At 39.4% G+C, this 18,132-nt stretch overlaps 1 protein-coding gene across 8 annotated transcripts in view; it reads right to left on the reverse strand.

Annotated features, from left to right (window-relative positions):
- Window positions 1-18,132, reverse strand: part of MAP3K20 (mitogen-activated protein kinase kinase kinase 20) — a 96,312-nt gene that overhangs the window by 40,907 nt on the left and 37,273 nt on the right. For all 8 annotated transcript variants that reach the window (XR_003570616.1, XR_003570617.1, XM_027878488.1 and 5 more), the window contains exons 8-10: window positions 12,891-12,977; window positions 9,269-9,343; window positions 3,937-4,043 (exon numbers count right to left, since the gene is read on the reverse strand). Coding sequence is in view for 6 of the 8 variants with exons in the window: in XM_027878488.1 (XP_027734289.1) it covers window positions 3,937-4,043; window positions 9,269-9,343; window positions 12,891-12,977 (269 nt within the window). In the remaining 2 variants the exon portion in view is untranslated. The remainder of the gene's footprint in view (window positions 1-3,936; window positions 4,044-9,268; window positions 9,344-12,890; window positions 12,978-18,132) is intronic.

Below are 18,132 nucleotides of genomic sequence, written 5' to 3' on the forward strand. Positions count from 1 at the left end.
GACAGAAGGTCAGAAAGTGACTCTGCTCCCAGTGTTCATTTCCCTATCATAAACCCTTTCTGACAGGTGCAACATATACTATGCAATCTACTGTGGGAACTACAGAGCATTTTGAGGACAATTGCAAGTGCAGCTTTTCTTAGTTTATCTCTCGTCATCACTGCTACTTACACACAACTCTATAATTTTTAAAATATGTAAATTACATTCTCTTTTAAAATAACATTCTGAGCTAGGGAAGTCCTGGTAACAATAGTTTTCTATGCGTCAAAAGTCTATTTTGTGCTGTAATTACCTCTCTTCATTAGACAGAAACTTCTCTTATAATAAAAGGTCAGTCTGCAAAAACAGTTGCATTCTGAAAAATAATTCCACTGTATAATGAAGCTGTGTAATTAAAGAGAAAGCTACCGTACATTGCCCACTTAATGAGTCTTACTCCATAAATGAAGCAGCTTGAAACATCACACATGGTAGGGCATGTGGATTTGTTTGCTTCTGTAGTTGTGCACTCTGAGTTTACTGGCTTTTCTAGAATAATCTCATTCTGTGACAATGAAGAATGTATACTGTATTACTAGAAACCATAATGATAAACATTCACAGACTAAAAACAATGACTGGCATTTGTTTATATGTCTTGAATTGCTACTGATAAACTAATAAAAGTATCACTAATAGACTATTTTAATCATTAAAACAGCCACTCGTGGGGAGAGGATGGAAGGAGAAATGCAGTTAGTATATGTGACTAACTGCAGACAAATGTGATCTCTCACTGAATTGGAACATCATTACTTCAACAGTAATTTTTTTCTACTGCAATAAAAGTGACTTGAGAAAGAGCTTCAAAACCATCACAGAATATGAACTTAAACATACAGCAGACACGTGCAACTCAGGCATAAGACAGTGTCCCTATTCAATTAAAGAATAAAAATGTGCAGAACACTTAGGAAATACAATACTGAAATAGAACATGCAGATTAAAATGTATTATTAATATAATCAGGACCAGAGAATGCTTCAAATAAAACCACATTATAGATAGGTCAAAGTGTCATTTATGTAATAAACTCCACCAGTCATGTATAGACTCAGCCAACTCTCGGTTTTCACATGGGCCAGTCAGTGCCACTGAAGTTACTTGCTGCTACAGATACAGTTTGTCCATGTCTATATAGAAAGAACTTCATCTTTAAGAGTGGAAAAAAAATGTAATCTAGCTTGCCTGAGCTTTGATTTGCTTTGGTAAGTGCAGTAGCCTTGTGAAAGTGCAGTATTTGGATCACTAATTCAGAGGTCCCTCAAAGGAACAAGCATAACCTTTGCTTTTCCCAAGCCCACCCTTCTCTAGGGTTCTGATAGTCAGGCTTCATTAAAATTCCCTATTTTGTGGTAACACATCTCATTCTTTCCCTACTGCTGGTATCACTACCTCTTTGCAAATCATTATGGGATAAAAAAACCATGAAAGAAAAAGAAGCAGCAATGAATAAAAGAAAAGATTTTCCAGTGCAGAAATTAGAACATGTTAACTTTGGTGTAACTGTTTTTAGAAACAGCCTTAGCCTGTTTTAGTTTATCCTTTGGGATCACTTTATGCATCTTTCACCTTCTTCAGGTTGCACATTTTTTGCATACTTTCTGTTAACTTGACTTAACGCTCATGAATGCCTCCATACAGACAAGGCTTTCACATCAGGGAAGGCAGCCATTACAAGAATTTGGGTTGGAGAACAACCCTCTTACCCAGCTTCCAAACAACTCCCCACACAACTTGTGCTCTTTTTGCACTTTGTGTTTTCATTTCGGCTTAATTCAGAAATCATCTTTGCTTTCAAGAAAATCACGTCTCATCAGGAATTTGTATTTTCTCTCTCCTATTTCCTTGTCTCCAAGTTCTTTATTTTTGCAAAAAGAAAATGCCAAATTTATCTTTAACACAAGTCCCCAAGGTAAGAAGTTTTTCTGTTACTTGATAGCATCAAAGAGCTTTTTGTTTCTACATGTTTTTTCATTAACACCTTTTCAGACATTCCCCATCTGAGTAAATTAGGTGCATCAAAATAAAATTTGCAAGAACCTGGGCCACCTGAGTCACACCCCAAGAAATAAACTGATTAAGTAAAAGTTTGTTACCAAGTGTGCGTGTCAGCTAGCACAGCTTTCATTCTGCTATATTGGCAAGATTTTAGTAGTTATTTGCTTTTCCTAAGGGCATTTGAGTACTTGCTCCTCTTTTAAATAAGTATTTTTACTATGTAGGGGTGTATAGGAAGCCCCTCATTGGGGGATATTTTTCTTCCAACCCTGCTTGTATTCTGTCAAAACCACAATATGATGCCCAGAGTCTGCAAAAACAACGGTGGCCATAAAATAAGTTTGTTTTTTTTCTTGAAATACTCTACATTTGTCCCAAGCCTTAGAGCACGGATTTTAGGGGAAGAGGGTATACTGATAACGCAGTAAAAGCACCACCACAGACAAAATCATTGGCAAACGCTCGAGAGCCGGGTATTGATTGGTAAGAGGGCACTCTGAACACTGCTCTCCGGGGCTGCAGAGGAGCCTGCTCCAGGGGCAGTCCCGCACCGCGGGCGGTGCGGCAGAGCGTGGGACAAAGCGCGGGGCAGGGAGCGCGGCAGGCCGCGGGGCAGGCCGCGGGGCAGGCCGCGGGGCAGGCCGCGGGGCAGGCCGCGGTCCGAGCGGCGGGCGGGCGCAGCGCGGCGCTGCCGCCAGCAGATGGCGCGGTGCCGCCGCCGGCCGTCCCGGGCCGCGGTGCCTCCGCCGGCGCTGCTGAGTCAGGGCAGGACCGGCCCCGGCCCGGGTTATTTATACCCCGCCGTGTGACCGGGGCGTCCCATCGCCAGCTCAGTTTTTCCACTCGCCCCACTAAAACTCTGCGTCTTGCCTTTCCTTGGAAGGCAGCGGAGGAAACGTGGGATGCCGGGCTTGACACAAACCCCGTTTCCATGTGCTCTTCCCCATCCTCCATCCAGCCCCAGTTTCTTCGATGCCTGCAGGCTGGGAATCTTTCAGTATTTGTGCTCCCTTCTTACTTGGCACAGAGCCACCGCTTCTTAATATAGACTGAGGCACAATCATCTGAAAAACTCTTCTGCCTGTGCAGATCTGCTTTCAATTTTCTTTCCCAAACAGAAGGCTGGACTGGGAAGCAGCGAGTTTTCTAACCCACAAATAAGCTTTGGGGACAGGTTCCAGAAGTTTTGGCACATACCAAAAAAGAGGCTGGAAGTTTAACTGTAAAACTGTCACGTAATAAAATTTTCTCGAAGCTCATCTCCATTTATAATCACTTTTGAATAACAATTACAATCAGCAATAGCCCAAATCATATACTCAAGCAATGCTGGGGCACTATACAAAAACAGGGCTGGCCTGAGCATATGCTGGATGCATGGACACACAGTCATACGAGGCAGAGAATGCATAAAAAACACAACACATACAATGCATAGAACACAAACAAGTGAGGACAAACAGAGGCTTGACTTGAAAGGGGCTTTTTATGCCCTTTATCATTTTTTCGGTCTTGATATTAACATCATCTATACACTTTCTATGAAAATTGCATCAATCATACATATATCTGAGTTCTTTTGTCCCCACGCTATTGACTGGAAACTCGTAATTAGTTTTAAGATGTGAATCACAAACCCATAAATATCATGATACCTAAACTAGTGTAATAATAAATAGAGGGTACAGCTAAGTGCATTGGCTCCTAATACAAGTTTCACAACATTCTAGGCATTCCTGAAAAACAACAAGGTAAGTTACATCCTAAAAATACCTCAAGCACACATATTTGCTGCCAATACATCATCAGAGTCTGATGTCTTTTTGAAAAGAACGCTCATACCATTTAAACATAAAACCACATCATTTCATCCTCAGAGGAAGGAAACTTACCTCCACTCCGCCTTGTTATGCAGGAATGAGTTACACTGGTCTGGAAGGTTGCTGTCATTTGACATAGATTCCAGGATTGAAATGATCTGCTTGAAAGATGGCCTTTTCTAAAAACAAAGGAAAACCAAAACAAAACAGAGCATTTGCATCCATATACAACTACTAAAAATATCTGCAGGAATTTTTCAACTGAAAACCCACAAGCAACAGAAATTGCAATGCTCCTTTCTGAACACATTAATCCTACAAGAGGATTGCAAGTTTATAAATGGGATTTTTTTTTGTTCTCCCATTGAAGAAAAGGTCAGTTTGGGAAGAGTCACATAAGGTAGTAGGACTCGAGCCGTAGCTTAGTCTTCCACGTCTACCAGTAAAACAGCATTCGCAGCATCAATAATAATCTAGATTCTCAATTCTAAAGTTTTCTCAAGCTAAGAAGGAAAATGCTGCCAAATACAGAAGGCTGGACCCATCAGCAACCAGTAATTAGAGATAGCCTTTTACAGGTGCTAACACAAACTCTTCAGTGTGAAAAAGGTATTTAGCTACCCATCAAAAATTGTTTTCTGGCTGCAGTTCCCCTCTTGCAGAGGAGAGACTTTTCAGAAAAACCTCTCACTTTAGCTACCACAGAGCAGCCAGGAAAGAAGTGAAGATTGAGGCTAGGTAAGGATGCCTCACCTGGCAGCTAAGCTCATATCAGTAGCCTCTGTGCTCTTCTATCCTGGGCTCATTTACTGAACTTTCTGTTCAGGGCTCTCCATCCAGCACCCACTGTGCTCACTAATCACAAAGAGCAGTTAAAACTTTTCTGTATTTTCTACTTTCCCCTTAGTCCCAAGGGGAAGCTATGAAGTAGGATAATAACTGAAAACTGAAAAAGCCAGAGTTAAATGTGTTTCTTGAAAGAGCGCTGACTCTGTTAGTCTGTTTGACAGACCCCAGACAAGGTTGAGACAAAAGGTTGAAACAAAATGTAGATACATAATAAGGGGATGATGCACATTCTTTCTCTATCGCGCCTTTAATTATACCATTTCTGCTAAAATTACAGATGCCGCAATTAAAACGTGCATTTTAATTTGGGAGCACAAAAACAATCAGGAACAATGCTGAGGTGTCTCTCTGAGGAAGATCCAAGTCATTTCCACATTATGAAAGAAAGACAATTTCTTTATTTTAAATGTCAAACAGCATGAAGAAGTGTCAAATGCATAACAACAAAAAAAAGACAAGCTCTCTTATACTGTAATGCTGCACTAACCGGCTGTAACTGGAGGCTTTGTCTGTCATTTTTGGGTCCATCTCCATGATTTCAAGCAATGGGCAGTTGAACGAGCTACATAGCTTTTTTTGCAATGGACACACTTGCCCCAGCCTCTCATGTGCTTATGCAATTTGGCTCCCAGCTCAGCATCCAGAGAGCAGCAACCTGGGCACACCTGGCAACAGGTGCCTGTTCACCAGCGCTTGCTGAGCTGGAAACCCAGCAGGGTCACCCTGCCTTTACAGATAGCTGGAGGAGGCAGCAGTCCTCCCCTCCACATGCATGATGCTGCAGGACCCAACACAGCTGAGCAGATCCTCTCAACACACCCTGGAAGAGCCCAAACCTCCCCAGTCAGGGAGTGTGCGGCACTGGGGTACAGAGCACAAAATCCACCTCCGGCACCAACAAGGACAACTCCAGTGCAGTTTTGTGGCAGAAGAACCTTCCAACTGCCCTCACACCCTTACTGTTGCTACAGCTGTGTCTCCTATAACCACATGGTTACAAGACAAATTGTTGAGGTGATTCAAGAGCCTCCCAAATGGAGAGGAAGCTGCCAGACAGGAGACTGTGGCTCCCCACAAGTACACCAGGGTACTGCTACTGCTATGCCCTGTCCAACAGACTAGCAGGTGCAAAATGAGCCTGAACTACACTAATCCTATTTTCAGGAAAAGACCGAGGGCAAACATCCCCATGCTGCATTACTCACAACATTTTACATTTCATTCAGGATTATTTTACAAAACACTTTCATAAATTTTGCTTGCTCCTTTTTTGGGGGGAATATCCTGGGAAGTATAGGACAGGGCTAACATTAATTGAGCACAGTCAGCACTATTGTCAAGCCTGCCTGCACTAACTGGAGTGGAGATAATGACAAGAGAACAGGGCTTTTAATAAGGGCAAGCAAAAGGACCAACCAACTGATCTGGGAGGAGCAGCAACACACATTTGGTGGGTCCTATGCTACAGGCAAAGGAGTTCCTGAGCTGTGCAACTAGAGCTGGAACAATTGCAGAGTCACACAGTACTGTCAAAGCTTGTACATCTCTGGCTGTGCAGTATCTGTGAACAGCCAGCAGCTACCCTGCCAGCTTTGAAGCTGCCAGATTTACAGGTACCAGCTTTCTGCAGAGACAAAGATGACAGGAAGACAAGCCTACACTGCCATGTGGGTTTTGCTGGTGGTTTCTTGCCCCTTAGGAAAGGGTAATTTCAGATTTAATAAATGCACTCTAAGTACAGAGTGGTTAAAACTGTCAAGAAGTGATCTGTGAAACTGGGAGCCTGAGCTGAGAAACTTTAAAAAAAAAAAGTCTTATTTTTGGTGGATAACTGCTTAGTACTTTCTAGAAAGTCCTTATATGAGATTCTTAAAATATCAAGGCATGAGTTGCCTTTGAAAACTGTTTCCCTTTATAACTGTGATGCCTCATATTGAAATCTTTACAACACATGCCCCTCTAGAAATAATTATGGCTAATGTTTTGTTTCCTTCCGCTCAGTATTTCATACTGAATAGGTTTGCATAAAACCAGAGGATATTTAATCCATATGACCTTTATTTCTTGCTTCCTCTCTGTTCCCAGGTTTCTGATTTCCATTGAAATACTCAGTAATCTATAAACATCTTTGATATGTGGATAAACTAAAGGAATAGATGAAACGAGAAAGAATCATTCACCTGTGTTTCAAAAGCAAGTAACAACAGTAAAAAAAGGCACCAGTGATGAGAAATCTTGTTTCTACAGTCTAGTACCCAAGCAAAAGGAACTTGTTTGGTAGAAATTTTAACATGTGAACTGTTTACTTCAACTAGCAGTTTAAACTGCATAAAGACTACCATTCCAAATATCATGTGGAGCACTGCACTACAGACATTTTTCTCCATGTATGATGAATTTCGTAAGAATTCAAAGCAATGTTAATAACTCTGTCCATTCCCGTTAAGAAGTTATGATGTGAGCCGTATCTGATAGTCCAGCTGCTTTGCAGCAGCTCTACAAGTGTACTCCTTAGCCCCACAGTAAATGCTCATCCCTCTTTTCTCAAGGTTAAGCCACCAAAAGTTACCTTATGCTTTCTGTGGACTAAAAGTAAGCACCTTAGCAACTGCCTTTGAGCAGCTGACATCCTCGAGTTCACCCCTGCTTGACCTTCAGTTCATGCATCAACGATCTGATTTTCTAAAGCTAATCCTGGCAAAAAGGGAATGTTACACAGAGCACTATTTCAGAGGAGCGTGCTCCATCTTTTGGCTCATGCAGGCCACACAGCCTTTTATCAAAGCATTTTGAGAGCTGTAAGCAGTGATCCCTTCCCAACATGTGACTGAATAAGTCAGTCACATGCCCAAATTGTGACCAGAGATTACTCCATTTCAGTCATGTGAACAAAGTATTTATAATTGCCTAACTGAAGAAGAGCTGCATGAGAAAAACTAGCGAAGAGCACTGTCAGGAAAACCCCTCTCACAAGAGATTCACTCTTTGCACAGAACAGAGATGCCTCTGGAGGAACAACGTTCCCAGGAGCACACACCCAGGTGAATTACTTAGGCAGACAGAACTCAGTCTGATGGTTAAGCATCCTTCTTTTACAACATGCAGATCCCTCCCTCCCTCTCCTTGAGAAACAGCAACACTCTTGAACACTTATGGATGTGGCTAAAGCAAGGCAGAGAGCAAGCTACAATTATAGAAAAGAAGCCCCAGTAATTCTTATTCTGAGGCCTTTGGTAGCGATGCTGATACTTGGGAGCAGTTATTAAAGATAAGTAGTTGTCACAGAAAGTGCTCTTCAGTAATTACTGACCTAGAATTAAAACAGCCTACTTGTAGATTCAAAAATCAAAGCATTTTTTCCTCCCCTTCTATGGGGAGGATACAGGGAGTTATTAAGGGAATGACAATTAAATGTCTGTTCACGTGGAAACCACATGTTGACAGATCTCAGTCTTCCAGATCTATTCTGTAGGAAAGCAATTTCTTGCTTAAAAAAGAGAGACTAAGAAGGGATATTTTCTTTCTCATATTATTCTTCTACGACTACCCTCTGGTGATAAAGCGTTCTAGCTTAAAGAACCTAAGTGCTATAATTTGTCTTGGAATTGACCTTGGTCTCTCTGAAGCAGTAGCTAGCTTTCTCCTGAGTTTAAAGACACAAAGTTCTTGCTGGTGCCTTGACTTGAGAAAAAGAGGATAATTTCCTCTGCTTAACTATCCTTTCCTGTCTCAAATATTTTCATAGGCAAAGGAAATGGATGTTAATCCTTGGTAATAAAGCTAGTATGCCCACAGGCTCTTTCCAGTTAGTTTTATGTAAAACAGGATAGTAGTAGAGTCCATTTAAAGAAGGTAACTCCCATAATCTACAAAAGCTTTTACTGTCTAAATATTCTATTTAATTCCTTCCTTGTAGCAGCAGATTAATAATAACAATGGTTTGGCACTTTAACTTTTTATTCTGTTTCCATCGTTAAACAGTACTGCTATTATCATATTATTAAAGTATAGTCATTATAAAGCTCATCATTCAAGTCCTAAGGGAACAGATTAGGAAAGATTTAATGTCAACTCAGAATGTGTTGCTGCTGTTCCTACCCATGTTTTATGGATTAACTTATTCTTGAATTATATTTGTATTTTCAACACAAGGACGGCATCAAAATTGGACCTTGAAATAGGCATTTCATAACATGATGCTCCCATGCATCCAAAAAGATTAAATATTAACTACTGAAAGAAAATATAAAACCCGTCATTTTCCCACTTGCTCCAAAATGGCTGCGTTTTTGCCATCTTAATGTATTTCCTGTCCTTGTCTTTAGTAGTTAGGTAAGCTCGTAGCATAGTAGCTCTCGATTAAAAGTGAGAGACAGACATCTAGGTATAAATATATAAACCCATTAAAAAAACCCAGCCCTAGTTATCTTTGTTAAGAAATGTGGTTTAACATGTATCAGTGGTGTCAGCTCAGACTTGTCCCCCGTGGAAATGCTAACGCACTTTGCAAAACATGGCTTGGGGGGGTGTAAAAACCAAAAACACATTAAATTACCTTTGAATCAGCATCCCAACATTGCTGCATCAGTTCTGCAAAACTTCTGGGACAACTGCTTGGAATGGTTAATCTCTGATGGAAAGAGAATGTACCAGTTATTGGAAGCATTTCCCTTTAAGCTGCTACTAATAGATTTCCTAAAATAGCAACACGATTAAAAGAATTAAAACACACTCTTTCTTTAAAACACAATATAAAAAATGAGGTCTGACATATTAGAAAGAAAAATCAAAATTATTAACACTAGCAAGACATACAATTAATTTTTAATAGATTTATAAGAAAGGAATTTAAGAAATGCACAAATGGAGTTTCTTAAGAAAGCTCAGGGAAGAACTAAAACCAAAACAAACAGCTTTTAATACTAAAACATAATAGTTTGTGGAGGCTGCTGCATGTTATTTTAAGATGCTTGTCAAGATCAGCATAATGTACAGGCTGCCTTAATTCCTTTCTCCCACACAGATGATCTAGCTGTACAATGCTACAATCACTTTTGACACACAAATGGCTGAAATATAGATTACATTAAGTGAGTTAAAAAGAGTTAGGTGAAGCTCTACATGACACAAGAGACGTTTCATGAGCCTGTGGCCAGAAGGATTAATGAGAACATGCAGATCTCGGAAAGCACTCCCAGAGCACAGTGAACTCATAAATATTTCCTAATGACTGAAGACAAGGAGTTGCTGGTTATAGCCAGGACCACTGACTACAGAGAATTAGCTTGAAGCTTGTTTGGTTTCATTTGCTGAGAGTTTTAAACCATGAAAAGATTCACTCAGTCAGTCTTAGAGGATTTTACATTAAGAGTCTGTCTCCAGACAGACTTTCTCGCATACACACACGCTCTCCAGTTGACTGCAAGTGCTTCCAACAATATTACACCCAAAGGAGATTCCTCTGCTGTCACTAACGCAGTTTACTGACTTCAGATGTTTCATACTAAATAAGTAACAAAAAAAATGTAGATTAAAAAAACAGTTCTTCAGTGAAAATGAGCCAAAATAGACTCCCAAGAGGGATCAAGCTGAAAAAAGGTTCCTTGTCCTCTGACAGGTGACAACCACGTATTATAGTTCTGTTCAGACCAACCTACCAGGAAGACCCTTTGATCTGCCCTACGATTGCATTTCAGAAGCAAAGCAGAGCAAGTTGTGACAAACTCTACCATCATATTGCTGCATAACCTGCAAAGCCTTAAAAGACACAGCAGCCATAAGTAAACAGTTAAAAAATTCTGCTCCACAAGCTTTTGAACACCATGAGAACTGGAAACATGAGATATAGATGCAGGGCACTGCAGAACTCTGATTATTAAAATAATGTAATAACTTAAGCTTATAACTTAATAATGTAATAACAAAGGTTTCTGTGCAAGAAATACATAGAAATTTGTACAATGCATAAACAAGTTGTACTGGTGCTTGATCTCTGATTGAGTCATTAGCCTAAAAATACACTGGCTAGTCTTGCTACAGTATTGTCTGTAACCCTCACTGTTCCAGACAGTGGACAATCAGTTGCAATCACCACTTGTCTCACTTGTGCAGAATGTCACCTATATAATATGTAATATAGAGGCAGCAGATTTCAAAACTGTCATATTATAATAAAGATTATATTTCTCACTGGCATTTATTATGAGATCATGCCTAGCATAATCCGAACTGTCATGCCTTTCTTTTCTAGCTTAAAAAAAACCATACAGAAACTCTACCAGAATAAAAATAACACTGAAATTATGCAGAGTCAAAAGAGACCCATAGAGAATCATTAGAATCACTGGTTGGCCTCAGGATTTGCAAAGGGGATTTTTCACCTTTTGCAATTGCACTTTGGCTTCAGTTCCACACTGAGTTTAACAAGAGCCTTGCAGTGCAAAAAATGGAGGACTGGCTCAACAGTGATTCAGTCTTGTTGTGGACTGGAAGCATGCAATCCCATTGATATCAACAGATTGAACCGAGAGCAGAACCTGATCCTTACACTTGCTTTGGGACGTAGGAAAGTAGGAAGAAAAGCAGCACAAGCAGACTTTTACAAGGCTTATGGTGAACATGGTACCCAAGTCATGGCTGGAAATAAACAAAAACTGTGCAATGGCCCCTAAGCTCCCCCACAGCCCTCTAAAGAAGTTGGTAGCAACAGGTTAGTGGTACCTGGCAGGCAAAGAGCTGCCTCTGAAAATGTCACCCCTTAGGTTTCTTCAGCCATGAGTAAAATAGTCATGTCCACATTTTGTTCATACTGTATTTTACATAGTTCCTTGGTCTGGAAAACTACAGAGAAATGTGTGTTGTGCTCTGTCATCTTTCAGCATGTGACTACATCTCTTTAAACATTCCCAATGCTACTCTGTACCCCTGATGTAAACTGCAAGTAGTAGGCACAAGAAACAAATACTGTTGATGGACGGCTTTATGGTTACCCCTTCAAAATGATGTATGAGGCTTTGCCTAAACTACAAGAGTGTCCTTATGCCCCCTGCTCTGATAAATGCAGTAGAAGACCACATTCATAATCTTCACACTGTTAGTGTAGCATTTCCAACTAATCAGTATATCACAGTGTCACTCACTGGAATTAATCCAGTCCTCAAATAGAAGAAAAAATAAAGGGGGAAAAAACACCAACAAAAAATATTAAACTAAGAGGAGGAAACCTCTTAGTTTAACTCTGAAGCATTTTGAGAAACAGTTTATGTAGAATAATAGAAACCTGTATTGTACAGCCACTGCCTTGCCATTGTAATGTTTCCCAAGCTTCCGCTGTGTCTAGATAGAGGAGGTTTCATCTTTGTGGAGGATTTCCATGCTTGTCTGTGTGTGGTACAGTCACAACTTTAAATGTTTTTTAAATGTAGTTACTGTCTTTGATATCAAGGGACTATGTGTTCAGATATACGCTCACATGTCCAACTAACTGAAAGCCTCAATTTGTGAGAAGAAGAAAAGCGAGGCTGGGGACACTGTACAAACGGTGTTTACACCACTGAAGTGCTTTTGAAATGGAAAGACTCTGCATGAGGAGGCTTGCAGCTATGCCACAGCCTTGCCGATACCAGTGAGGAGCTCATCTTCAATGTAGTGTTGAACGTAGGTGGCAAAACTGTAATTTCTCTCTTTTTTTTAAACTATTTTTTCTTCTTTTATTTTTGAAATTTTCATCTAAGCGGCAGTTTCTTGTACTATAGTGACTCCTGCTGGGAGAGTTAAGTTGAAGTAGCTGAAGGTCTCTTACAGATATATCAACTCCCGGCCAGTAAAAAGATGTCCTAAACGCAGGAGATGGAGTTAAACTGTTCCCCTACCTTGGACGCAATGGCTTCTTTCATCACTAAGAACAAACCCCTAGGTTTTACAATTGAGACTGAGAAACTAGTACAGTACTTGTACAATTTTTGATCTACAGCATCACGACGTGAAGCTGCAACAATTAGATGTAAAGGGTCCATTCATGAGGAATAACATCACTTTGACCCTTTGTGTTAGCTCCTACTGCTAATCTTTCCATACGCGTGAACTTACTTTCAATTTGAAGAAGATGAAAAAGTCTTTTGCAAAACCCCAATACTGTTTTCTGATCTATGTACCTGAATGTAGAAACGTAGTCTTACCTCGTTTTTTTCCACTACAAGCCAAGCTACTTGTAATCCTTCCAAGCCTTTAAAGGGGACCTCCCTTGTTAGCATCTCCCAGAGAACCTGGAAGGGAAAAAAAGAAAAGAATTTTTATTTCTGTACTTTGTATTTTAAATACATTATTAAACCTTGATACAGCACTATTCTGTATCCAATTACCAGGCAACCAGTTTCCATTTGCAGGAACTTGGACCAGTGTTTGTGTGCAAGATCTTCTCACTAAATTAAATTGAATGTTTCTGCTTTTTCCTCTACAGAAAAGCCAAGATGAAAAACTGGGATGCTTTTTTACTTTCTTTGTACACTATAAAGTTCACATTTGGCAGTTGAGACTTGGGAAGACAATGAACTCTTCCCCTCCTTCTCAGCCCCAACTAGACATAGCTTTGCTTTGCAGTAATTTTTCATTTAAAAATATTTCTATATGATTGCAACCAGTGAATATGATCCAAAAGGTATTTTGCTCCTATGATATGCCTATGAAAATATTAAATATAATTTTGCAATCCAAACTGTAATCATTTATCTCCAAGTATGTGATCATGTTAAAGTAAGCAATATACACAGCATATATAAAATTACTCTGTTCTCCTCAAAATTTTATATATGTATGGTACTTAGATATAGAAAGATCTCCTAATTTTACATGCTCTAAGCGCTTTGGTAACAGTACCTGAGAATCTAAGCTACTCTGTAGAAAAGAGCCAGGCATCACCAAGAAGGCTTCAAGTCAATGAATCCAACTTGGTTTTCTGCCACTGGGACGACATATTGGAATTCAACCAAATTAATAGCACTTTCTACCTCCACTTGTGTATGTCCCTTTTTTTTTTTTTTTTTTTTTTTTAAAGCAGAACCTTCACTTACACATCCTGTTACAAATATCTACAAATTTTTTCTTCTGCTCATATACGAAGCAGAACAACAAAAAAAAGAGACATATTTTATGCAGGATTTGCCTAAATGCATTAAGATCCTTATGCAAGTCTCTATAACCTCACTGTTAGGGTTAGTACCCAGGTTTATTCCAGCTACACCATTTCAAATGGATTGTGGACAGCCATGAAGATAATCAGAAAAAAAAAATGCAACAATATTGGCAGATGGAAGTCAAGCAAAAAAAAAAAAGCATTGAAGCAGAGTTGGGCTTTTCATCAAGTGAGCGGGGTACACTCCAACAATAGACCTATTTGAATAATTCTGCTTGCTTCAGAAGACTGATTGGTAAAGGTAAGGGTATCCTGGAAAAATAAGGACACTTTTCCTGAGAATAAGAAATATAGACTTCACTCCTTTTAGAAGAAAAATAAGGCACCTCAATTAGTAACTCCAATGATCACCTCTCTGCTGGTAGGGAAGGAAATTTAACTCTGAGAGGAGGAAAAAATTTAGCAACCCCATGTACTTCAGATAAAAAAGCAGTGTACAAAGCAGTCAGTTTAAAACAGAAGCCCCTGGATCAAATCAGACATGTAGTTGAGCAGTCTTGTAGAACCACCTCATCTGTAGGACTGCACCATGAAATCACAGAGGAGAAACTCAAGTTTGCACAAGATAGAGCAGTATATATTTTCTAAGTAAAGAACATAATGAAATACATGTTAAATGTCTTCAAAGAGCCTTGAGCTGGGAAACTACTTCTGTGCTACAATTTAGTCTTCTGCAAGAAAGGTAAGAGCTGTCTCATTTCATTCATGCATGTATGTTTGTGCAGAACATTTTGAACTGAATTCCTTTATCATGACACTTTCAATGTTTATTTCCACTGCCTGTACAGATCACTGCCTCCCTAAACCAACAGTGTGAGCTAAAAACACTTCAAGACTGCACACAGTTGAAGAGAAAAACAGCAATCTGACACAATATGAAGAATTTTTCTTAAAGCTTTCATTTTACTAATAAATGAAAGTAAAAGATCCAAAAGTGGGATGCTGTAAATCCTTGTATCTACTTATACAGATTTAGAAAACATTCAAACAATAATGCAATTCTAATATTCAAGCCCATGGTATAGATAAAGCATTTCCTTCCAGCAGTGATGTATCTCTACGTTCAGTTTTATAGGAGCTTCAACCCCATCTCTTGGACTAGCTACCCTGAATCATCAGCTAAGGGGAAAGATTGCACCACCAGTCTTTAAAAAGCAGCAAACGGATACCTTCTGCATTCCCACTTGCCTCTTCCTCTCCCCAGGGTCATTGAGCAGCAGACAAGGACCTTAACCTGACTTACCCCAGCCTCTTTTATTGCGAGGTATGCTCTGTTCATTTTCAGAACTGGCTCCCCAGCTCACTTCACACGGAAATCAATTTATCTTCCATTTCAGGTGTAAAATCTAACTGAGATTGACATGGTTCACATCCCCTCCCACCCCTGACGGTGAGGATCACCTGCTTCCCCAATCACATCACACCTCTGTGATGATGGACAGCAGGTGCTCACAGAAAAAACAGCCAAGCTAGAAACAATGATGAAAAACAAAGGAAGGTCATTTAATGTAGGGGTTTGTAACCTGTGGCCTCTGAAGACGTTGGGCTCATCTTTGCATACCGATGAACAGACAGGAGAGATAAATGCATGAACTGTCATCCTATACATGAAGCTGAGAATAAGAATTACGCGGTCTTCAGAAAAAGCTCCTACACTTACTTCTGTCAGCTCAGCTGTGCGTTTCAGTTCTTATCCTCTCAACTATGTGTTAACAACCCAAAGATAAAAAAACAACTCTACAATACCCCCAACCCCATCCTGCATCCCCACGCCAGTGCAAAGCCAACCAAGATTCAAAGTGCCATTTGGGTAGGGGAACATCCAAATGAGTAATCTGAGGGAAAGAAAACATTCTGAACATCTTCACTGAAAAAAAAAAAAAAAGCTGTTTTCTCCTGGTAGGAAACTGTTCACAGACAATGGTCAGGAGCCACAGTGAGTGGAAGTACAGCATGAGCATTAGCATTGCACTCATAGAGGTACTGCCCTTAGGCATGAAAATTAGGTCACTCTTCTCTGCATTGATCCAACTGCAGTTAAAGATCGCATAATTCTTTTCAAAGAGAGTAAGGGATAACCCCTGGAGCTGGCCAACATTCCCTCTATAAATAACATATGTTCTCATAGCTACAGCAATGTTTGAACAGCTGCTACATTTAATGGCAGTCTCTATGCCACCAATAGCCAATTAATGGTTTTACTTATTCGTACTTGTAAGTGATAAAATAATTCAGCTACATCATATAAGCTTTCTATGATTTAACACATTTATACTGATAGACAAACACGCTGTGGTGCACCACAAACAGTTCTGCCAGGATAACATATTCTGAGCATATGTCTTCATGATTTCAAAACAGCTTTTTGAGTGACACTGTCATTCCACATATACTTTCCTATCTGGCAGAGATGCAAGGAATAATTTTTGAGCAACACACAATGGCATATGAGTCAATTTCAGGGTTGATCATTTGTAACACTTGGTATCTGCTGTTTAGAGTATGGATTTGGAAATGGATCAGAAAAGAGAATCTCAGCATGGATGAAGGAAAGTGCAAGATTTGTCTTTGTGTTTTAATAAACCTCCTGGAACATTCAGCTTTAGCGTTTCACGGCAGTATTATAAATTATTTACTATATATCCTGAAGAGAAACATGGACCTGTTTAACCATCCATGAAGAGCAGGACAAGCTAATCTGAACCTTAACTACAAACATGTATACAATTGTTCACAAAGAGGAAAATTCATTTCAGTTGAGAAGCAACTCAGACCTATAAGGTTGCAGAAAGATTTTGACACTTCACGGAAAAAAGCTCTCACACACCTTAAGCGGAATATTTAAAATCAAAGACTGGTTTGTAGAAAGAACAGAGTGTCAGACAGAAAAATAGCAGAAAAGAAACTAAAGAAAACCATGGGGAAGATGACAAATATTGCAAATGGAATATCTATTCCTAGCATCTTACTAGTTTACATTTGAAAGGATTCTGTTCTTTGTTAAGAGGACTTTAACTGAAGAAAAGCAGATTTGTCTCTCTAGCACAAAAGCTGCTGGCAAGTGTTACACTTTGAAAAAGGATTCTTTAAATTTTGTTTTTATAGATAATAAGAATTTGAAGAGACAAAAATACCCTTTCTCAGAATTTTTTGTTTTCAGTCCCCTAGCTAATTCTCTGATAGTCATAACACTCGCAGGGAGATTCCAACCTTAAATGTTATACTCAAGCTATTTCTTGCTGGTATAACCTCATTAGGTCAGTAATTTCAGCAATATAGAACTTTGGCCACTGCCATTCTTCATTTCTACCCCTGTACCTCCTCTGAAAATTATGATGTTCCAAGACTAGAGTTACAAAAGGATTAATTGACTCCTAAGTGCTTACGAATTCATAAGCTTCTATCCCCAGTAGAAGATATTAGCTCAAAAAAAAATATATTAAAAAATGTGGGTCAAATATTATTAGATACTCTAAAGTAGCACTACACATCCATTACAAAATTAAAATATTCTGGTAACACTGAACTGTTTTCATAAGGAGGGTAGTTGCGTTTTACCTCCAAGCACAGAACTGTCAAAGGAACCTTACTGTCTGGATGAGGACAAACAAACTATGCATGACATACTGTTCCCAAAGCACTGTTAATACTTCACATGATAAGATACTAAATAATTCCTTACCTTCTCCCACACAGAGAACATTACTTCAAGTCAGTTCAAACTAGGATGACTATAGGAGCAGTTTGAGCTATAAGACTATGTTTGGAATTTTTCCTCTAACATTTTTGTTCTGTTTTGAAACTGGAATGTTTCCCTTCAGTGGACAATATGTGATTGCTTTCAGTAACAGTTTACATTAACATTTACATTTGTTAGCTTATGTTCTCCCACTGTTTGTGACCTAGTTCAGTTAAGCAAGCAAGGAGTTTGAATCTGAAAATACAGTCTTTTTCTCCCTCTTTGCAAAACTTCAACCTTTGTTAAGGGATGCCACATCATCTCTCACATATTTTTTTTCTCACTATAAACAACTGTTTGGCAAAAAGTTTAAGTCATCCTCCATTGGAACATCAGCTTAGGTATATTAACCATTAGGTGCTAGCTTAAAAACACAATGCCTCCCTCACAGCTATCTACTCCCATCCCTCAAAAAGAGGCAATACCTGATGGGTACTGAAGAATTCCTCATTCTACCACCCACTGTTGAATCCAAACACAAATATGGTTA

Source organism: Empidonax traillii, unplaced genomic scaffold (genome assembly GCF_003031625.1).
Source record: "Empidonax traillii isolate 1590-97213 ecotype Southwest subspecies unplaced genomic scaffold, ASM303162v1 scaffold42:size1813164, whole genome shotgun sequence".
Lineage (NCBI taxonomy): Eukaryota > Metazoa > Chordata > Aves > Passeriformes > Tyrannidae > Empidonax > Empidonax traillii.